Source organism: Sapajus apella, unplaced genomic scaffold (genome assembly GCF_009761245.1).
Source record: "Sapajus apella isolate SASKATOON/1434 unplaced genomic scaffold, GSC_monkey_1.0 scaffold77, whole genome shotgun sequence".
Taxonomy (NCBI): Eukaryota; Metazoa; Chordata; class Mammalia; order Primates; family Cebidae; genus Sapajus; species Sapajus apella.
Window position 1 is genome coordinate 7,491,701 of NW_022437017.1, and position 22,033 is coordinate 7,513,733.

General features: G+C 60.1%; 2 protein-coding genes across 6 annotated transcripts in view; both read left to right on the plus strand.

Annotated features, from left to right (window-relative positions):
* Window positions 1-12,619, plus strand: part of MATK (megakaryocyte-associated tyrosine kinase) — a 43,341-nt gene extending 30,722 nt beyond the window's left edge. Inside the window, exons 1-14 of one of the 4 annotated variants that reach the window (XM_032252258.1) lie at window positions 3,847-4,094; window positions 4,988-5,210; window positions 5,410-5,469; window positions 6,122-6,235; window positions 6,334-6,449; window positions 6,545-6,764; window positions 7,356-7,449; window positions 8,909-8,974; window positions 10,778-10,877; window positions 10,957-11,041; window positions 11,125-11,198; window positions 11,386-11,581; window positions 11,990-12,076; window positions 12,163-12,619. In XM_032252258.1, the coding sequence (XP_032108149.1) occupies window positions 5,139-5,210; window positions 5,410-5,469; window positions 6,122-6,235; window positions 6,334-6,449; window positions 6,545-6,764; window positions 7,356-7,449; window positions 8,909-8,974; window positions 10,778-10,877; window positions 10,957-11,041; window positions 11,125-11,198; window positions 11,386-11,581; window positions 11,990-12,076; window positions 12,163-12,402 (1,524 nt within the window). In that variant the 5' untranslated portion in view covers window positions 3,847-4,094; window positions 4,988-5,138 and the 3' untranslated portion in view covers window positions 12,403-12,619. Of the gene's footprint in view, window positions 1-659; window positions 789-3,830; window positions 4,095-4,987; window positions 5,211-5,409; window positions 5,470-6,121; window positions 6,236-6,333; window positions 6,450-6,544; window positions 6,765-7,355; window positions 7,450-8,908; window positions 8,975-10,777; window positions 10,878-10,956; window positions 11,042-11,124; window positions 11,199-11,385; window positions 11,582-11,989; window positions 12,077-12,162 lie in introns of those variants that run through there. The other 3 variants (XM_032252256.1, XM_032252255.1, XM_032252259.1) reach the window with 3 other exon arrangements.
* A 5,742-nt stretch (window positions 12,620-18,361) lies between these two features.
* On the plus strand, window positions 18,362-21,338 carry RAX2 (retina and anterior neural fold homeobox 2). Of its 2 annotated transcripts, XM_032252261.1 has the most exons (3): window positions 18,362-18,429; window positions 18,823-19,047; window positions 19,621-21,338. In XM_032252261.1, the coding sequence occupies exons 2-3, from the start codon at window positions 18,832-18,834 to the stop codon at window positions 19,957-19,959; spliced, it is 555 nt and encodes a 184-aa protein (XP_032108152.1). In that variant the 5' UTR covers window positions 18,362-18,429; window positions 18,823-18,831; the 3' UTR covers window positions 19,960-21,338. The 2 variants fall into 2 exon arrangements, with proteins under 2 accessions (XP_032108152.1, XP_032108151.1); XM_032252260.1 differs by lacking the exon at window positions 18,362-18,429 and having other exon boundaries at window positions 18,444-19,047.
* The last annotated feature ends 695 nt before the right edge of the window (window positions 21,339-22,033 follow it).

Here is a 22,033-nt window from a genome sequence, read left to right on the forward strand (position 1 = left end):
GCTACTCAGGAGGCTGAGGCAGGAGAATCGCTTGAACCTGGGAGGTGAAGGTTGCGGTGAGCCGAGATCATACCACTGCACTCCAGCCTGCAATGACAGGAGTGAAACTCCATCTCAAAGACAATCAGTCAATATCAATCAATCAATCAATCACAGGTTAGCTGGGCGTGGTGGCATGTGCCTGTAATCCCAGCTACTTCGGAGGCTGAGGCAGGAGAATCGCTTGAACCTAGGAGGTGGAGGTCGCAGTGACCCAAGGTTGCGCCACTGCACTCCAGCCTGGGTGACAGAGCAAGACTCTGTCACAAAAAAAAAAAAAAAGCAAAGTGGCCAACTCTTGGATGCCTCCCAGGACAGGGGGCTCACCTCCTCCTGAGGCTACCCCTTCTGTGGCTCTGCAGATTCAGATAAACCACAGGCTCAAATCTGTCCCCATAGAGTCAGGCACAGCTCAGTGTCTATGTCTCTACTCTGCGGGGGAGCTCCCTGCACCCCAGAGCAGCCCTTGGCGATTTGGGAGCCCGAAGCAGGTCCCGAAGTCCACCCTCTGGACTCAATACCCTTGGTTCCTCTTATTATTTCTTCTGGGGTGAGGCCTCCCACCAGGAGCCCTGGGGCTGCTTGGGAGGACTGACGCTAAATACCACTCATCTGCAGAGAGAGGAAGAGGAGAAAGTCTCCGTGGCTGCTGGAGTTTCTTAAACATCCCTCTCATGCCGGGACGTTTCCCTGCTGAACGAAGAGAAGGCAGACCTCAGCGAGGGACCTGTGGTCAGCAGCAGCTTCTGGTGAGAAACAAATGAGGCGGCTGGGGTTTCCGCTGCAGGTATTTTGACGTAACGCTTCTAGCTGAGGCAAGCGACGGTGGTTTCTCCTATAAGGTGGGCCCGTAGTGACCGTGACAGAGACAGCTGCAGGGTCCCCAGCCCCTTCCGGGGAGCCACATCCTAGACTATTGCACAGCCAGATCCATAAAGCTGTGGGTGCTAAAATCGTAGACACAGGGGCATCCTCCTCAAAGATTTTTTTTTTTTTTGAGATGGAGTCTCACTCTTGTTGCCCAGGCTGGAGTCAGTGCCGTGATCTCGGCTCACCACAACCTCCACCTCGCGGGTTCAAGCGATTCTCCTGCCTCAGCCTCCTGGATAGCTGGGATTACAGGCGCCTGCCACCACGCCTGGCTAATTTTTGTATTTTTAGTAGAGGCTGGGTTTCTCCATGTTGGTCAGGCTGGTCTTGAACTCCGGACCCCAGGTGATCTTCCCGCCTCAGCCTCCCAAAGTGCTGGGATTACAGGCGTGAGCCACTGCGCCCAGCCCCCCCCCCCGCAAAGATCTTCAAAGAGTAAATTACAACTCCATGAAGGAAAGTTGAGGCCAGTAGACCAGGCACGGTCGCTCACGCCTATAATCCCAGCACTTTGGAAGGCCAAGGTGGGTGTATCATCTGAGGTCAGGAGCTTGAGACCAGCCCAAACAATATGGTGAAACCCTGTTTCTACTAAAGGTACAAATATTAGCTGTGTGTGATGCCGTGCACCTGTAGTCCCAGCTACTCAGGAGGCTGAGACAGGAGAATTGCGTGAAACTGGGAGGCAGAGGTCACAGTGAGCTGAGATCGTGCAGTGGCTCACATCTGTGATCCCAGCACTTTGGGAGGCCGAGGTAGGAGGAACGTTTCAGTGCAGGAGTTTGAGACTGGGCAACGTAGCCAGACCCCATCTCTATTATTTCTTTTTTTTTTTTTTTTTTTTTATTTTTTTTTAGACGGAGTTTCGCTCTTGTTACCCAGGCTGGAGTGCAATGGCGCGATCTCGGCTCACCGCAACCTCCGCCTCCTGGGTTCAGGCAATTCTCCTGCCTCAGCCTCCTGAGTAGCTGGGATTACAGGCACGTGCCACCATGCCCAGCTAATGTTTTGTATTTTTAGTAGGGACGGGTTTTCACCCTGTTGACCAGGATGGTCTCGATCTCTTGACCTCGTGATCCACCCGCCTCGGCCTCCCACAGTGCTGGGATTACAGGCTTGAGCCACTGCGCCCGGCTGGTGAGGTTGTTTCTGACAACTGGAGACTTCCTCTCTCTCTCCCTTTTTTTTTTTTTTTTTTTTTTTTGAAACAGAGTCTCTCTCTGTCTCCCAGGCTGGAGTACAGAGGTGAGATCTCGGCTCACTGCAACCTCTGCCACCCAGGTTCAAACAATTCTCCTACCTCAGCCTCCAGAGTAGCTGAAATTACAAGCACCTGCCACTGCACCTGACTAATTTTTGTATTTTCAGTAGAGACAGGGTTTCTACATGTTGGCCAGACTGGTCTGGAGCTCCTGACCTCAGGTGATCCGCCCACCTCGGCTTCCCAAAGTGCTGGGATTACAGGCGTGAGCCACCGCGCCCGGCCTGTAGATGGGATTAAATTGTTGCTACAGAGATGGGAGGGCACCCTGGATGATCCACGTATATAATATATAATAAAATACATATAATGTAATATAACATAATATATAATAGTGTGGTCTAGCCAGGCACTGTGGTGTGCACCTGTAGTCCCAGCAAAGGGGAGACCTAGCAGGAGGGTCGCTTGAGCCCAGGAGTTTGAGGCCCGCTGGGCAACACAGAGAGACCTCCATCTCTAATAATAATAATATAGTTGCCTAGTCTGCTGCCTAAGTTCCTTAATACAGCTGTTTGTAATTCTGTTGTATCTGGGCCTCTGCTCCCCCCAAAATCGCATGACACCTCCAAGTCCAGACACTTAGCCTTTTGGGGTAACAGAAGATTAAATATGGGTGCAGGCCACCTGGGCGCCTTGGTTCATTGCCCTCCTGAGATGAGCTTCATCTTTGTTTTAGAGGACCCATCCCTTAGAAAGGAGATAAGGTGCCGGACGTGGTGACTCGCGCCTGTCATCCCAGCCTTTGGGAGGCCGAGGCGGGAGGATCACTTGATCCCAGGAGTCCAAGACCAGCCTGGGCAACAAAGTGAAACTTCATGTCTACAAAAAGTTGGGGGAAAAAATGACCCTGTAGTCCCAGCTACTCCCCAGGCTGAGGCAGGAGGCGGGCTTGAGCCCAGGTGGTCAAGGCTGTAATTAGCTATGATCATGCCACTGCACTCCAGCCTGAGGGACAGGGACAGAGGGAGTCCCTGTCTCAAAAAAATTTAAAAAAAGATAAGGACCTGTATTGGGTGAAAGTGGATTGGGTGGTTTGGTCACCGGAACCACGAAGCCATCGCTAGGGCAGGGCCCTGTCCTCCAGGACCACGTGAGCGCAAACTCTTCCGTGAGGCGGAAGCGGGTGGGGCCCCCACCTCCCTATGGAGGAGGCGCTCCTGGCTGGAAAATGGGTAGCTCCTGCCTCTCTGGGCAGAGCCAGGACCCCCCAACTCCCAGAACCCCCTTTTACCCTCCAAGGAGGGCTGGTCTAAGAAGTTTGCATCCGGACGACTGCAGCTTCCGAGGATGCTGTTACCCGAATTTTCTCTTAATGTTGATGATGATAATGATATCCACAGTGGCTGACATTTTGGGGGGCTCTTTTTTGGTCAACCACAAATAGCTCTCTGAGGCGCTGGGTGCTAAAATGGGCTGCACGGAGGGAGTTGAAATTGCAGAGTGCGAAGGGCCCTCTGGGTGTCTGGGCTGGGCGCCTTGCTTACCTCCCCGGACGGGCAGCTCACTCTCCCTCACCCCCCAGCCCCCGCTCCCAAGAACCCCGCTTCCCAGGATGGGTGGGGGGTGCACACCAGACGGAGCCAGGTTGGAGCCAGGTTAGCGCCAGGCGTGGACCCCGCCCGGGGCGCTCGAGAGGCGCCGGGGGCCGCGGGGGCGGGGCGGGGAGGGGCCGGCGGCGGCGGCGGCGGCGGCGGCGCGCGGAGCAGACCGCAGTGCGGCGGGCGCTAGGACCCGCGGGGGCCTCCCAGGCCGCGGCGCCTCCCGCTTACCCCCACTGCCCGACCCTCCTTCGCCCCCAAAATGAGGAAACGGAGCAACTCGCTCCAAGTTGTGCAGCCGGGACCGCCTCGGGGTGCGCAGCCGGCTCGCGGAGGCCCTCCTGGGGGCGGGCGCGGGGCGCGGCCCGGGGGCGCCCCCTGAGCAGGTGAGCGTGTCCGCGGGGAGAGGTGGGACACTCCTAGGCCAGGGTGGGGGAAACCCCGAGGGCTCGGGGCGGGGGTGGGCCCGGGACTTGCGCACGAAGGGCCGGTGTGCGCGCGAGTGTGCGCGTCCCGGGGGCGCGGCGGGTGCGCGGCTGGGGCGGAGGGTGCTCTGAGGCGATCGGACCCGGCGTGGCGGTGGCAGGGGGTTCCCGGGTGCGGGTGTGCGCGGCTGCGAGCCCCGGGCGTGTGTACCCGCGCGTCCACGTGGAGGGCTGTGCGCGTGTGTGGCCGAGATGCGTGTGCGCGGCCCTGCGTGGCGCCCTGCGTGCCTGGGTGGCCTGGCGCTGGCGCCCAGGTGTTGCAGTGTGGGGTGGCTGTGTGTGTGTTCCGGGGGCTGGGGACAGGTGCGCACGTTCCCGGGTGTGGGGTGCCTGGGCGCGCGTCCGCGCAGGGACGTGTGCACACACCTGTTTCCAGGTGAATAGGGTCCTTTGCTTATCTGCGCGCACCTGCGTCCGAGCCCCGTGCGTTTCTGTGCGTGTGCATGCATCTGTATGCGTGTGAGTACACGTGGGACTGGAGGATTTCAGGGGAGGCGCATATTGGAGGGGCTGAGACTCACCCCCCCAACACCCTCCACTTCCCATCGACCAGCAATTGGGGAGATGAGGGAGGCAGGGAGGGTCCCCCACTCCTGCAGCAATGAGGGACGTTGTGTGCCTGTCCTGGGTTTGTGTGTGTGGGGGGGAATCAGAGAGTCTCAGCCGGTGGCCAGAGGAGCCCAGTAGGGCTGCAGGACCCGCCCCTGGCCCCAGCTCCACCCCAGGGTCAGAGATTCTTGGGAATGACCTTGACTCATCCCTGTCTTCCCACCCTGCCTCTGCCTACTCACCAGAAAAGAGGAAGAACCAGGCTCGATCCGGTGGCACCCAGCTCCCTGCCTCCTGTGCCAGCCACCCAGCCTGTGGCAGGCCATTCCCAGCGCCCCCAGCTGTGGCCACTTGCTCAGTGCGCCTCTCCCCTGCCTCAGTTTCCCTCTGGGGGCGATGGCGGGGCGAGGCTCCCTGGTTTCCTGGCGGGCATTTCATGGCTGTGATTCTGCTAAGGAACTTCCCCGGGTAAAGATCACCTCCCAGAAGGGGTTAGGGGAGCCAGCTCTGGGTCCCACCTGGGATGCCTCTGGGGGGCTCTCTCTGCCCTCCCCCCCCCCGCCCCCGCCCTGCCGTCATCCCCACCTGGCCTGGGGAGGAAGTGGTAGGAACTGGACCCTGGGTCCTAGCCCAGCTCTCTCCCATCTGGACTCTACCCCTTCCCCAGGTGAGCCCCTGCTTCCTCCGAGCCTGGCACCCCCCACCCGTCTCAGCCAGGATGCCAACGGTGAGTGTGTCCAGCCGATTCCTCTGCCCTTGGTCCTTCAGGTCAGTCCTTCCTGAGGGGCTGTCCTCTCTGCCCCCTATCCCCCTTGCTGGACTCTGCCTGGTCTTTCTCAGTCACCTTGGCATCCTGACCTTCTGTCCCGGGCCCCCCCTGTTTGTGACCCTTTTTTTTTTTTTTTTGAGACGGAGTCCCACTCTGTCACCCAGGCTGGAGTGCAGTGGCGCAATCTCGGCTCACCGCAACCTCCAGTTCCTGGGTTTAAGCAGTTCTCTTGCCTCAGCCTCCCAAGTAGCTGGGATTACAGGAGCCTGCCAGAACGCCCAGCTAATTTTTTTGTATGTTTAGTAGAGACAGGGTTTCTCCATGTTGGCCAGGCTGGTCTCAAACTCCTGACCTCAGGTGATCCACCCATCTCGGCCTCCCAAAGTGCTGGGATTACAGGTGTGAGCCCCCGAGTCCCGCCTCTGTTTGTGACTCTACGATTTCTTTCTGTGAGCCCCGCTCTCCCGTCTCCCTCCTTCCCCGGTGTCTGCCTCTCTGCTGTTTCCCAGTCTCCATGCCTTTCTCCCTCCTGTCCTCTCTCGCCTCCTGTGCCTCTGCTCCCCACATCTCCGTGATGTCCCCCCTCCCCGCCTCCGGCCCCCCTCTGCAGAGGCGCTGGACCCCGGGCACCCAGTGTATCACAAAATGCGAGCACACCCGCCCCAAGCCGGGGGAGCTGGCCTTCCGCAAGGGAGACGTGGTCACCATCCTGGAAGCCTGCGAGGTGAGTGGCGGGTGGTGGGCGTGGGTGCTTGGGGATGAGGGCTCCCCCAGGACCCCCACCCCACCCGCCACACCGACCCCGTGCTTCCTCCCTGGCAGAACAAGAGCTGGTACCGCGCCAAGCACCACACCAGCGGGCAAGAGGGGCTGCTGGCAGCCGGGGCGCTGCGGGAGCGGGAGGCCCTCTCCGCTGACCCCAAGCTCAGCCTCATGCCGTGAGTGGGTGGGACGGGGGCCTGGGGTCGGGGGCAGGAGGTGACCCCCTGCCTGGTCCACAGCCCGGCCTGACCCACCCCGTCCGTGGCCACAGGTGGTTCCACGGGAAGATCTCCGGCCAGGAGGCAGTCCAGCAGCTGCAGCCGCCCGAGGACGGGCTGTTCCTGGTGCGAGAGTCCGCGCGCCACCCTGGCGACTATGTCCTGTGCGTGAGCTTCGGCCGCGACGTCATCCACTACCGCGTGCTGCACCGCGACGGGCACCTCACCATCGACGAGGCCGTGTTCTTCTGCAACCTCATGGACATGGTGGAGGTGCTGCCACCCGGAGACCCCACCCCATCCCTGCAGGGGGGTAGCCCCCGGGATCCCCGAGACTCTCCTGTGTAGAGATGGAGGGGCTGGTCACCTGACCTCCACAGCCCCATCCCCTCCCCAGCAGCTGGGCAGACACCATCCCTACCTCCTGTGCTGACCACCCAGGACACCCTGAGCTCTGCGCTTCTCCAATATGGAGATGAAGGGGGTATTCCCTGGGTCCCCCAGACCCCCACTCCATCTCAGATGGGCAGACATGGGGACCCCCACGCTAGGATCCTCCCTAATGCAGAAATGAGGGGGCTGATCCCTAAGGACTGCCCGTCCTACAGGGGATCTGAGTCAGCCTGGTTTTACCTCCAGGGACTAGGATGACTTCTTTGGGGACCCCCAGGACTCCCCAAGTTGACACCAATCCAGAGGACCTCTGCTCCTTTTGGCCTGCCTCTTTTCCCATTCCCATGGAAACCAGCCTCTCTTCTCCTCCCTGGTCCCACCCACCCCACCCAGAGCCCACCAGGGAGAGGGACAGGACGCCGGGGTTCCCTGCCCTGGGGCAGGGCTCACGGCCACCCCTGTATCCTGCAGCATTACACCAAGGACAAGGGCGCCATCTGCACCAAGCTGGTGAGGCCAAAGCGGAAGCACGGGACCAAGTCGGCTGAGGAGGAGCTGGCCAGGGGTAGGGGACGCCCGGGAGGGCACACCTCCTTCCCCCCAACGTTAGAGCAGCCCAGGAGGAAGAACCCTGGGGCCCTGGGCCTCTAAGGCCAGATCACCCAAGCCTGCCCCCATGCGCAGCTATGGGATAGAAGACCTGGGCTGCCTTGGGGGTCCACAGATGCCGATCAGTCCCTTATTCACTAGGCCCCCACCTTTGCTGCTCATCTCTGTCACCATCATCCACCATATCATCTGAGCCAGAAACCTGGCCCGGAACCTCCACCCACCTCCCCCTCCAGCATTCCCTCTTTGGCCAGGTTCCTAACACCTGGTGACTCTGCTCCCCTCCCCTCCCCACAGCCCAGGCTCAGTCCCTCTCATCAGACCACCTCCTTCCCAGGGGACAAGTACCCCTTCCAGGCCAGGCCTTGAGTACAGCCCCAGGGTTATCTTTCTATCATGAAATCGTGCCTCCAGGGAGAGAGGCCTGCAGCTCTCCTGCCTTCCAGAACCTGCCCGCATGGCCTGAGCCACCCTTCCAGCCTCATCTGCAAAGCCCTTCCTCCACGCATCCACCCCTCCCAAGTCAACTGTGATCGTTTCCTTCATGCCTCTGAGCCATTGTTTATTCCGTTCCCTTCGCCTACAATGCTTTTCCAGCCCCCGAGTAGTGAAATCCTCAATATTTAAGGTCAAAAGCAAATGCCTCCTCCCACCCTATGTCTGTCTCCTTGGAAGTGTGTCTCTCCTGGGGAAATCTGTACCCATCAGGGATGGCACCCAAGTGGAGACTAGCATCACCCTGACCAATGATCCCTTAAGGGCACCACATTTGGAGGGGGCGCTTTCTGGAGGGAGAGGGGGAAGCCTGCAGAACCAACCAGAGGACAGTGGAGGGGCCAACACAGAAGTGCTTGGGAGAAGGGTCAGGGAGGCCAGACCCCTGGAATATTCTGGAACCTTTATGGGTTTTTATTTTATTTTTATTTATTCTTTTGCCCTGTGTGTGTTTCTGGGTGGTCAGAGGTAAAGGACTATGTAGGGAAGAGCCCAGAGGGTATTTGGAGGGACAAGAGGTCTCCAGGTAGCCAAAGAGAAAAGGGCAGCTTTTATCTCTGAGACCTGAAATGTTTCCTGGCACTGCCCCCTGGGCCTGACAGGGAGTTCCTGGAGGGCAAGTGTGGAGTCTGAGGGTCTCAGCCAGGCCCCCAGCTTTGACCATTCACCCCACTGTCCCTCCTGCAAGCTCCTTTTTGCTCAGGTCAGCCTGAGATAGTTCTGTTGCTTCCAACAATAATTGGTACCAGGAGTGGGGTGTCTCTGATCTGTCCCAGGGGCATTGCCAGGCCCGGCAGCCAATCACATGGGTATCCACAGCTGCAGCACTGTGAGATATCACCTAGTCTCACCAAGTAGAACCCCCCAGTGGGGGGGTTTGGGGGGCCCATTACCGCCCTGACTGGGTCTTCACTCCACAGCGGGCTGGTTGCTGAACCTGCAGCATTTGACACTGGGGGCGCAGATCGGAGAGGGCGAGTTTGGAGGTGAGTGGACGGACTGGGTTGGGGGTGCTGAAGAAAGGTAGAGGGTGGGCCGGGCGCGGTGGCTCAGGCCTGTAATCCCAGCACTTTGGGAGGCCGAGGTGGGTGGATCATGAGGTCAAGAGATCAAGACCATCCTGGTCAACACGGTGAAACCCCGTCTCTACTAAAAATACAAAACATTAGCTGGGCATGGTGGCGCGCGCCTGTAATCCCAGCTACTCAGGAGGCTGAGGCAGGAGAATTGCCTGAACCCAGGAGGCGGAGGTTGCGGTGAGCCGAGATCGCGCCATTGCACTCCAGCCTGGGTAACAAGAGCGAAACTCCGCCTCAAAGAAAAAAAAAAAAAAAAAAAGAATGGTAGAGGGTGCATATTGAGGCTTTGGAGTCACAGAGCTGAATTCAAACCATACTTAACCGTCTACTAGCTGTGCACCTGAGGACACCCAAATCGCCTGAGCCTCAATATCCCCCTCTGCAACAGGAGGTAACGGCAGATGCCATGAGGAGTAAATTAACTCAAGCAGGCGCCCAGTCAATGTTAGTGAGTTCTTCACACTTCCAGGCCCTTGTATAGTCAGTCCCTCTGCTTGGAACACCATCCCCTGAATTTACTATTCGGGAAGGCTCTGGGGTGTCGATCAGGGGTCGGCAGACTCTCTGTAAAAGCCCAGACTGTCAATATTTTCTCCTTTGTGGGTCACGTAGCTCTTGTCACAACTACTCAAGCCTGCCCTTGTGGAGTGAAGGCAACCACGGACAATATGTAAACGTATGGGCGTGGCCGTGAAAACTATGGCCGAGAAATTTGAATTTCATATAATGCTCACATATCCTGAAACAGTACTTATCTTCTGATTTGTCTTTCCAATAATTTAAAGATGCAAAAACCAGCCAGGTGCGGTGGCTCATGCCTGGAATCCCAGCACTCTGGGAGGTCGGGGAAGGTGGATCCCTTGAGCTCAGGAGTTCAGATCCAGCCTGGGCAACGTAGCAAGACCCGCATCTCAAAAAAAAAAAAAAAAAAAAATTAGCCAGGCATGGTGGAGTATGCCTGTAGTCCTAGCTACTCGGGAGGCTGGGATGGGAGGATCCCTTGAGCTCAGGAATTTGAAGCTGCAGTGAGCTGTGATCATGCCACTGCACGCCACACGGATAAGACTCTGTCCTAATCAATCAATATTTTAAAAATAAAAATGCAAAAAAACATTTTGAGCTCAAGAGCCTTGCAAAAAGAGGTGACAGTACATTTGGCCCCTGGCAGGTAGAGGTTCGAAGACCCCTCGCTTAGATGGTTCTCTTTTTTATTTTTGAGATGGAATTTTGTTCTTGTTGCCCAGGCTGGAGTGCAGTGATGTGATCTTGGCTCACTGCACCCTCTACCTCCTGGGTTCAAGCGATTCTCCTGCCTCAGCCACCAGAGTAGCTGGGATTACTGGCATGTGTCACCATGCCAGTCTAATTTTGTATTTTTAGTAGAGACGGAGTTTCTCCATGTTGGTCAGTCTGGTCTTTAATTTCTGACCTCAGGTGATCCACCTACCTCGGCCTCCCAAAGTGCCGGGATGACAGGTGTGAGCCACCGCGCCCGGCCAGATGGTTCTCTTTGATTTTGGGTCTCCAGGAGCTTGTGAGGGCTGGGAGGATTGGGAGCGTGGGGGCTGCATTTCAAGGTCTGGGGACTCACCGCTGTGTGAATGTTACACAGGCATCGGCGTGAGTGGGTCTGTCTGCCTGTCTCTCCGTCCCTGTCTCTGTTGGGGGTCCTGATCTTGCCCCGTTCCCCACCCCCACCCCCACCCCCAGCCGTCCTGCAGGGTGAGTATCTGGGGCAAAAGGTGGCCGTGAAGAACATCAAGTGTGACGTGACGGCCCAAGCCTTCCTGGATGAGACAGCCGTCATGACGTGAGTCCCGGGGTGGGGGTCGGGGATCCTGGGATGGGGGCTCCCAGCTCCGCCCTCACGCCCACCCCACCGCCCCCAGGAAGATGCAGCACAAGAACCTGGTGCGTCTCCTGGGCGTGATCCTGCACCAGGGACTGTACATCGTCATGGAGCACGTGAGCAAGGTGGGGCGGGGCCCCGGCAGGGAGCGGGCACACGCAGCCGGGCAGTCCCAACACCCCCAGCCGTCTCCCACCCCACCCAACAGGGCAACCTGGTGAACTTTCTGCGGACCCGGGGCCGAGCCCTCGTGAACACTGCCCAGCTCCTGCAGTTTTCTCTGTGAGTGGGGCTCTCGGGGTGCTGGGGCACGGGGGTGGTCGGGAATGGACCCCAAGATCCATCAAGGGGACACTGAGGCACGGGGCAGTCAGGCTTTGTGAGTTTGTGGCCCGGGCACCCAGAATTTTCTGAGCCCTGAATGCAGGCGTCATGGCACCTGAGCCCCCGCTGCCCCCGCTACCCCCAGGCACGTGGCCGAGGGCATGGAGTACCTGGAGAGCAAGAAACTGGTGCACCGTGACCTGGCCGCCCGCAACATCCTGGTCTCCGAGGACCTGGTGGCCAAGGTCAGCGACTTTGGCCTAGCCAAAGCAGAGCGGAAGGGGCTGGACTCAAGCCGGCTGCCTGTCAAGTGGACGGCGCCCGAGGCTCTCAAACACGGGGTGAGTCCCCCTTCACCCACCCCTGGGGCTTTAGGGGTCTGAGGAGACCTGTCCCCCCAGCTCTGCTGTGTGACCCTGGGTATGTCACTTGGCCCCTTGGAACCTCCAAGAGCGATGGTTCTGCCTCCCCAGGAAGCTCTCAGCCCACAATTGTTCCTTGTGGCCCCCTCTGGGCCTCAGTTTCTCCAGCTCTGAAACAGGCGTGGGCTCAGGACTGAGGGGAAGAATAACCAGGCTTCCTTCCTGCACTGAGGCTGAGCTGGACTCAACTGTGGGCGGCGTGGGGGAGGAATCAATGAGGAACAGACCAGAGAGAGAGATCAATCAAGGAGAGCTTCCTAGAGGAAGCAGGGGCTGGAGCAGAAGCCCCGACGGGGCCCCTCCTCACACCCGTCTTGGGTCCCACAGAAGTTCACCAGCAAGTCGGATGTCTGGAGTTTCGGGGTGCTGCTCTGGGAGGTCTTCTCCTATGGACGGGCTCCGTACCCTAAAATGGTGAGCAGGGTCCCCAAGGAGGCACTGGGTTCCGGGCAGGTCCTGGGACCGTGGCCCTGACCCCTGCCCACGCCTGCCGTCTGCAGTCACTGAAGGAGGTGTCAGAGGCTGTGGAGAAGGGGTACCGCATGGAACCCCCCGAGGGCTGTCCAGGCCCCGTGCACATCCTTATGAGCAGCTGCTGGGAGGCGGAGCCTGCCCGACGGCCGCCCTTCCGCAAGCTGGCAGAGAAGCTGGGCCGGGAGCTGCGCAGCGCGGGCGCCCCGGCCTCCGTCTCAGGGCAGGACGCCGACGGCTCCACCTCGCCCCGAAGCCAGGAGCCCTGACCCCACCCGGCAGGGCCTCTGGCCCCAGAGGACCGAGAGAGTGGGGAGTGCGGCATGGGAGCACCGGTCAGGCCCAAGGAGGGTCCAGGCCAGCGAGGTGTCCTCCTGGTGCCCACAGCAGGGGCTGGCCCGCGTAGGGGGCTCCGGGCGGCCCATGGACACCCCAGACCTGCGAAAGCGAAGGATGATCGCCCCGATAAAGATGGATTCCAAGGACTGTGGGCGCCTGTGTCTCTCTGTGTCCCCATGCCCTCTTCCGCGGGCCCATCCTTGGCGATCTGCTCTCTGACACCCCCAGGCACCAGGCATCCTGGGTCCTCCCGCAGAGGTCCACCCTGGGTGCCCAGCCCCAGCGCTCCTTCCCTACTCTGAGGAACTTGCCGCAGCCCACCCGATGGGATCCTTGGCCGAGTCTTGAGCACCCACTGGCCCTAAGGCCCTGCTCCTGCCTCCAGGCGTGTCTCCGTTCCCCACCTCTGCCCATGGAGGATCTGCCCAGCTGGAACTGGCCCGCTGGCCACTGTGGGGACATGGTGCCCTGGGGAGTTCTGGGCAGGGACCCACTTGCCATTGCCCATGGGTTCCCCACTGCAGTTCCCCAAGGGATGTGGTATTCAGTGGCGGAGACCCCGTCCCGACCCATGGGGTCCCAGGCTTAAAGGATCTTGCTAGGCTGCCCACAGCCCTCAAGGTCCAAATCTCCCCTCCCACCACATCTGTTTCTCAGGCCCCAGTGCCCCACAACCCTATGGTAGCCCCCATGATGGAGCCCCCATGATGGGACCCCCGGGAGGGTCTGTGAGTGTGGCAGCAGCCCCTTAGGGATGGCCTGGGGAGGCCACCCTCCTCCTCCTCCTCCTTCCTCCCCGTTCATGGCCAGGCACCATGTCCAATGGTATCAGGTCAAATCCCAAAAATGCCACTGGAGGTGAATGCCAAGATTATACCCATTTCACAGATGAGGACACTGAGGCCCAGAGAGGGCAGGTTGCTCACATTGGGTTGCCCCAGGGAGACGTGGTAGAGCCTGGATCTGGTCCACAGCCCCGGTTTCATTCCCCTCCCTTCCCGATCCAGCCCCCCGACTTCTACATCTCCCTCACTTCTGCTTCTTTCATGCCGGCCTGAACCAGTCATGAAAATCTCACCCATCCACCCTCCCAGCTGTCCTCCCACCATCCCCTGATCCAAGCGTCTACCCACCAGTAACCTATCCACCCAGCCACAGTCCCCACCTGTCCATCACCTACACACCGTCCACCTGCCATCCACTCATTCATCCATCCTCCCAGTCATCCATTCACCCTGTACCCACCTGTTCATCCACCCATATGTCCATCCACCTACCCAGACATCCACCCATCCGTCCACCCACACACCTACCTGTCCACTCATCCATCCATCCACCCACACACCCATCATCCACCCATCCATTCACCCATTCATCCATCCACTCAGCCATCCATCCACACATCTATCCATCTACCCATCCATCCATCCATCTATCCACTCATCCATTCACCCATACACCCATCATCCACCCATCCATCCACCCACACACCCATCCACCCATCCATCCACCCACACACCCATCATCCACCCATCCATTCACCCTTCCATCCATCCACCCATCATCCATCCACCCATCCACCCATGTGTCCACCCATCCACCTACTCATTCACACACAAATCATACACCCACCATCCATCATCCATTCATCCATCCATCCACCCGTGTCCATCCACCCACACATCTAACCTGTCCAGTCACCCGTCTATCCATCCATTCACCTATCCACTCATCCATCCACCCATATATCCATCCACCCATCCACTTAATCGTCCATCCGTCCGTCTATCCATCCACTCACCATCTCCTGATCCACCCATCCATCCATCCACCAACCCATCCACTTACCTACCCACCTCCCCACCCATCCTCATGTCATCCATCCACCCTTCCAGGTGTCTGTTCATCCATCTCTCCATCCACTGGTCCACTGATCCACTCACCCCTGATCCATCAATCTGTGTCCCTACCCACCGTCCATGCACGCATCCATCCACCCCTCCCCTACACTCAACAAACCCAGGCGGAAGGAGGTGGCAGGGGCTGTGGAGAAGGGGTACCGCATGGAGCCCCCTGACGGCTGTCCAGGCCCCACGCACGTCCCCATGAGCAGATGCCAGGAGGCAGAGTTCACCCACTGGCCACCCGTCCACAAGCTGGCCGAGAAGCTGGCCCAGGAGCTTGAGAGCGCAGACGCCCCAGCCTCTGTCTCAGGCTGACTGTGTGCTGGCCCTCTGGGCCCTGAGCCTCCCCACAGCTTCTGCAGTGACAGCTCTCAGATGACACTGCCCTTGAACAAAGGCAGGCCAAATGTCCAGGGACCTAGGTGGCTGAGCCAGTGACGCTGGGGGACAGATTCACGGGGACACACTGGCCCTCCTGTCCACTCTGGCACAGTGGGCCGAGGTTTCGAGTCTGCATGCACGGGTTCAGTCCTGCCTCGCCCCCTAGCTGTGTGATGCTGGTCCTGGAGTGACCGCCCTGGTTTCCTCAGGGCTGAGGGCTGGTCCAGGCTGTGGGACTTCAGTGCTAAAACCAGAAAAGTCCTGGGCAGACAAGGGCTTTTTCCCTCTCTGGGCCTCAGCAGCCTCCTCCAGCCAACAGGCACCTTTTCCCAGAGGGGCGTGAGGGCCCCAAGCACCCACAGCGGTGAAGAGAGGGGCACCGAGAAGGCAGGCATACAGCTGGCACTCCATTATTGCTGGGCTCTCAGCTGAGTTTCCCATGAAGCCAGCCCTTGAGGATACACACAGAGAGAGGTCTCTGGCCAGGCTGGGCACAGCCCCCACCCCAGGGCTCCCAGGCCACCCTCCCATTTTGCCCAAGCAGAGCCTGAGCTGAGACAGAAATGTCCCAAGGTCACGCCGACCTCCTATGTGGCCCCTTAAAGCCCTGCACGCCCTTCAGCTTCACTTCCCTCAGCAGCACCTGAAGCAGGTTAGTGGTTCTTTCTGGGGGAAAATTGAAGGGTGGAGTCTGGAAGGGCCCCTGGCTAATCCGAGGCAGGGAAGCACCTGTCCCCGTGGCCCTGCCCGCTTGGCCCACGCTCCTAATCTGGCCCTCTAAGCTGACACAGCGTCTGCGGCTTCTGCCTGTCCGGCTAAGTCGCCCAAAGCCCCCTGCACCTCATGCCGAATCCTTCCTGCGGCCTCTTAACCCACCTGGCCAATTAGTTAATTGCGGCCCGAGACCTGAAGCAGCTCCTGATGAGGCCGTCGGGGAATTACGTCTCCCTTCCCCCCAGCCCTGTCCCTGCAGCGGCCACAGGCCTGGCTCCGCCCCAGACACATAGCCTGGCGGGCCCACCGTGCTGATGGGAAACTGAGGCCAGGGGAGGCACTGGGAGCCTCACAAGCTGCAGCTGCACCTGTGGCCTGGGCCTGAACCTGTGTCCCTCCCCACCTTGCCCACCTGAACTTGGCTCCAGAGATGGGGCGGCCACAGCCGGTCCTGGGCCAAAGCCACCTGTTCCCTGGGGTCCAACCCGGACTCCTCTGGGGCCTGGGCACCTGATTTCTCGAGTGTGTGTGTGCGTGTATGTGTGTGTATGTGTGTGTGTGTGTGTTTGTGTGTGTGTGTGTGTGTATGTGTGTGTTGTGCGTGTGATGCCTTTCTCTGTCTCTTTCTTTATGTGGCTCTCTTTCTTCAAAGCCACCATGCCAACATTCCAGAAGGATCTCTCTACTTCGCTGGGGCCATCCGTAAGCCTGGGGCTCCCCCTCACTCCACCACAGTCACCTCCCCCCAACCTCCGTGTCACTAAATCAGGCCTCCCCTCATCTCTGCTTCCCGATGTCCCGGCAGACCCCCTCCTCTCTGTGCTTAGGGCCCTCCCCTGCCTGAGCTCCAGCCTCCTGGCTCCTTGGACTTGGGGGATCCTGGTCTCTGGGGCTTCCCGGAGGAGCCCGCTCCACCTCTGAGGCGTCTGCTTCCGACACAGTCCCACCTCACAGCCCAGAAGGGGCCCGGGTATTGCCCTTGCCCCCCCACGCCCACACCCTGCCCCTCCCAAACTTCCTTCCTCTGGAATCACTCCCCACTCCCTTCTGTCCTCCCCACCGCCCCGGCCCTTGCCCTGACCAGGCCCTGCAGCCCCACCTGCCTGGCGCCTGCCCCGGGTGTCTCAGCTGCTCTTCACCGATGTTTGTATAAGATGCCGCTGTATCCCGGCTCCGCAGCCTCCCATGGCTCCCCAGCACCGCGAACTTCACACCCAACGTGTCTACAACCTGCAGTTTGCGCCCCATCTTCCATTCTCACCACCTTCCTTAACATAGCAACCTGGCCAGCAGTGGTGGCTCACACCTGGAATCCCAGCATTTCGGGAGGCCAAGGCAGGCAGATCACCTGAGGTTGGGAGTTCAAGACCAGACTGGGCAACACGGTGAAACCTATCTCTAGTAAAAATATAAAAATTAGCCGGGTGTGGTGGCATGCACCTGTAATCCCAGCTACTGGGGAGGCTGAGGCAGGAGAATCGCTTGAACCCAGGAGGCGGAGGTAGCAGTGAGCCGAGACCGCACCACTGCACTCCAGCCTGGGCAATAGATGGAGACCCAGTCTCAAAAACACAAAAATAGGCCGGGTGCGGTGGCTCACACCTGTAATCCCAGCACTTTGGGAGGCCAAGGTAGGTGGATCATGAGGTCAGGAGTTCGAGACCAGCCTGGCCAATATGGTGAACTCCCATCTCTACTAAAAATACAAAATTTAGCCAGGTGTGGTGGTGCACACCTGTAATCCCAGCTACTCAGGAGGGTGAGGCAGGAGAATCGCTGGAACCTGGAAGGCAGATGTTGCAGTGAGCTGAGATCTCACCACTGCACTCTAGCCTGGGGGAAAAGGGAAAGACCCCGTCTAAAAAAAAAAAAAAAAAAAAAAAAAAACCTAAATTAAATAGCAACCCATCTTGCCCCACATGCCCTTCCCCCTGTGGGTTTTCTCTCCAGGCTCGTGGACACTGGACACACTCTGCATTTTAACACCGTTGTCTGTCCTGCTAGACACTCTGCTCCGTGATGTCTGTTTTGGTCACTACTGCTGTGAGCAGTACCTGGTACACAGTAAGTGCTCAATAAATGTTTATTGGCATAAATAGTGAACTTTTTTTTTTTTGAGATGGAGTTTAACTCTTGCCCAGGCTGTAGTGCAGTGCTGCAATCTCAGCTCACTGCAACCTCCACCTCCCCCAGGTTCAAGCGATTCTCCTGCCTCAGCCTCCCACGTAGCTGGGATCACAGGTGCCCGCCACCACACTTGGATAATTTTTGTATTTTTAGTAGACAGGGTTTTGCCATGTTGGCGAGGCTGGTCTCAAACTCTTGACCTCAGGCGATCCACCTGCCTTGGCCTCCCAAAATGCTGGGATAACAGGTGTGAGGCACCTAGCCAAGCTGTGAATGGTGAACTTCTATTCATACCTCAAGACCCAGCTAAAAGGGCCCCTGCCCCTTGTGTCCAGAGGAACCAACTGCAGTGCTTTCACCTCTGGGAACTCAGCTTCCCCAGCCCCCTCTGACATCTGTGAGTCTTAAGCCCCCTTTTTCTGCCCCCGGCTGATAACAATATGAACGGTGGGCATTCATTAAGTGCCCCCTGTATGCCAATCCCTGTGCAATGCTCTGAGAAAGTGAAATACCCCCCAGGGTAGGTCCTATTGTGGCAGTTTTACAGTCAGGGAAACTGAGGCCCAGAGAGGGAGAGTCCGTTGGCATCCTATGGCGAGGGGCAGTGGAGCCTGGCGGACGATCTCCCCAGCCACACCTCAGAGCCCAGCCCTCCGCCCACCTGCCCTCCCTCGTGGCTCAGAACAGCCCGAGTCAGAGCGGGAGGGGCCGCGTCAATTAAGCACCTGGAGCTAATCCTCACCCCCTCCCCCAACCCCGACCTGGCAGACGCGGCGCCGGGCCGCCGGGGCAGGTGCCCCGTGGAGATAGACGGAGGGGCTGCCGTGGGCGGTGAGTGTGGGACGGGCACCGGTGGGCCTGGGTGGGAGGTGGTGGGGGCAGGGATCCCCCCAGGTTGTAGGGCTTAGGACGAGGGAGAGATCCTGCCCTCCTGGGTGGGGCATCCTCTACCCCCCCCCACCACACACCCACACACACACACAGGCCATGACAGTCACAGAGAGGGGAAGAGAAAACAGGGACGGTGACACACGCAGAGAGAAGGAAGAGCAGACAGAGGTCCAGGGGGAGACCCCCACGCCCAGGAGGCCAGCCGGGAATGTGGAGCCCATGCTGGCCCCAGTGGAGGGAGCGGATTTCCCCAGAGCCGGGAGGCAAGCCTGGGGCTCCCCCGCCCTGTCCCTGCCCGCCTCCCCGCCATCTGTCCCGCTGCCATCCCTCCAGGTGGGAGCCATGCTCCTGAGCCCGGGCGAGGGGCCGGTGGCCGAGGGTGGGGGTCTGGGGCCGGGTGAGGAGGCCCCCAAGAAGAAACACCGGAGGAACCGCACGACCTTCACCACCTACCAGCTGCACCAGCTAGAGCGGGCGTTCGAGGCCTCCCACTACCCGGATGTGTACAGCCGCGAGGAGCTGGCGGCCAAGGTGCACCTGCCTGAGGTGCGGGTACAGGTGAGGGCACCCCCCCAACATCTCCCACCACCTAGGGAGGGAGGCGAAGTGAGATCCTGACTCTCCCGGTGCCTGAGCAGAAGAGAAGCTGGGAAGGCTTCCTGGAGGAGGGGGTGTGGGAGCTGAGGTTTTGACGTTTGAGTAGGAGTATGCCAGCTGGGAAGGAAACGGCATTTTTCTAGGTTTCCCAAACAGTGTGTGCAAAGATGTGGAGGGCATAAGTTGCAGGCGTTTCCCTTGCGCTGAGTGTGAGGTGGGTGAAGGAGGAGGCAGAGAATGGCGGGTAACGGCGCTTTTGAAGGCCCTGAATGCCGAGTTGGGCAGCTCAGGTTTCTTGCTGAGGGCCACGGGAGACCGTGGAGGGGAGTGAGGAGTTCAAGGGGAGCCTGCGCTTAGGGCACGGTCGGGAGGGGCCGGATCCTTTTCAGGTTCGTCGTTTTGGGCAGAACAGTGAAAGAGCAGGTGGGAGTCGGGCCAGACAGGCGGCAGAACCCCCGGGGCTGGGGTGTGCAGAGAGGATCCAAGGAGTGGCAGGGAGGGACTGAGCTCACAGCACCCTCGGGCACCCTCTAGGTGTGGTTCCAGAACCGCCGGGCCAAGTGGCGGCGCCAGGAGCGGCTGGAGTCGGGCTCAGGCACTGTGACAGCCCCGAGACTCCCCGAGGCCCCAGCGCTGCCGTTCGCCCGCCCCCCGGCCGTGCCGCTGCCCCTGGAGCCCTGGCTGGGCCCCGGACCGCCAGCTGTGCCAGGCCTGCCCCGCCTCCTGGGCCCGGGCCCGGGGCTGCAAGCGTCCTTCTCGCCCCACGCCTTTGGTCCCCCCTTCGCGGACGGCTTCGCCCTGGAGGAGGCGTCTCTGCGGCTGCTGGCGAAGGAGCACGCGCAGCCCCTGGACAGGGCCTGGCCGCCAGCCTGAGCCTGCGCCCTCCCAGGCCCCTCCTCGGCCCCACCCGAGAGCCGGGGACGTGCCCTGGTGACAGCCACCACGCCTTGGGCTAGGCCGAGGTCACGGAGCAACCATGGTCAGACCTGCCATCACTGGGGAACGGGACCAGAGGGACAGCCTGCTGGGTCTCCGGCCCCCGGCCCGGTCCCCATCCCCCACCCATCACCACCCATCCTGCTGGCAGCGGACGGGCCCTAAGTGTCAGGCAGGAGATGTTCTGAGCATTCCCAGGCCTGGGGCAGGGCCCTCCTCCCCTCCTCGGGCCTCAGTCTCCCCGTCTGTTAAGTGGGCATAGGCGCGTCTGAGATTCCCGGGCTGGGAGGCTGTGGGTGGCTGGGCTGATGACTCTGTGACATGAGTCTAAATCTCTCTGCCTGCCCCTAATCCCCGTCAGCAGAGACGCCTGCTCTCCAGGGCTCCCTGTCCCCAGGAGATGACAAGTAACAGCAGCTCTGGCGAGCCTGGCCTCCACTCACCGTGTGCCCGCTGTGCCAGTGTCCCCCCTCCAGTCCGCCCTGGACCTCAGGCACGGCTGTCAGCCCACTCTACAGAGAGGGAAAGCGGGGCTCAGGCAGGAAGCCAGGTCCCCGCGGTTGCATGGCCAGGAGTGGGTGGAGCTGCCTTTCAGACTGATCCCCGTTCCCACCATCCGAGGCACGGCAGCAGGTTCTGGAGGGAGGGTGGGTCCCGGGCCAGGGACTGGTGGGACCCTCATGCAGAGGCAGGCGAGGCTGAGGCCGTGTCGTCATTGTCAGCCTCTGCTCCCCACGTCCCCAGCGTCTCCAGGCCCTGTGCGTGTCCCCCAGTCCCGCAGGGGCACGGCCAGCACCTGCTCTGTCCACCCCGGTCGTAGGGCAGCAGGAGAGGCCGGAGCCACAGGACGGGACAGCCGGGGGCAGGGCCACCTCCCAGGCCAGGGTAGGAGCTGCAGCGGCCACCCTCCCTGCCTCCAGCCCAGGCTCCCAGATCGCTCCCGGGTCACCGGCACACCCCATCTCCAGGTGGCACCTCACACCAGTCCTGAGGCCCAACGTCCAGCCACCACCCAGCATCACCGTGCGCCGGTCACTCGGGACACGGCAGTCAGCACAAGAAAGATGTGCTCTTTAAAAGCTAAACCAGGCGCGGCGCAGCGGCTCATGCCAGTAATCCCAGTGCTTCGGGAGGCTGAGGCGGGAGGATCGCTTGAGCCCAGGAGCTGGAGACCAGCCTGGGTGACACTGCAAGACCCTGTCTCCACGACACTTTCTGAAATTTGCCGGGTGGGGTGGAGCACACCTGTCATCCCAGCTACCCCAGAAGCTGAGGCAGGAGGATGGCTGGAGACCCGAAGGTCGAGGCTGCAGTGAGCTGTGATCATGCCGCTGCACTCCAGCCCGGGCCGCCCAGCCAGACCCTGACTCAAAACCAATAAATAAAAAAGCAAACCCAAAACGTAAGACTTCAGTGATCAGTGATGGGGACAAAAAGAAACAGGAAGGGCAGACGGGGAGTGTGGTGGGGCTGCCGTTTTACCGGGGAGTTTTGGAGGAGGGGAGGCTGGCGTGGAGGCCGGGGGCGGGCGGGAGGTCTAGGGGAAAGGGAGCTGGGCAGAGGCGCAGCCCGTGCAAAGGCCCTGGGGCAGGACCACGCCTGGTGCATTGGAGGAACAGAGGGGAGGCCCGTGTGGCTGGAGCAGAGTGAGGAGGTGAAGGAAGGAGGTGACGTGGAGGCCAGGCAGGGCCGGTGGTTATCACTTTGATTTTTAGCCTGAGAACCTTGGAGAAGCACAGGAGGGTGGGAACAGGGCTGGCACCGCCTTCGGGGACTGCAACACAAGGCGCGCTCACACCCCTGCCTGTCCAGGGAGGCCTGCGGGACAGCAGGTGCGCGGTAATCCGCTCCAGAGTCCCCTAAGAGGATGAAGTCAGGGTTTCCCTGGGAGGGCGGAATTAGCCTTGGACAGAGGAAGCAGGAGGGTGGGTGAGTCCAGCGCAAAGCCCCCAGGGCACCCACCTAGGAATGGGTGGGGCTGCTGTTGCAAGGGTGGGGCAGAGGGCGTGAC

Excerpts from the sequence above, each read along its gene's own strand:
- RAX2 (XM_032252260.1), top strand. The coding sequence starts at position 18,586 with ATGACAGTCACAGAGAGGGGAAGAGAAAACAGGGACGGTGACACACGC. Across the intron at positions 19,048-19,620 it reads TGCCTGAGGTGCGGGTACAG|GTGTGGTTCCAGAACCGCCG; the intron begins GTGAGGGCACCC and ends GGCACCCTCTAG.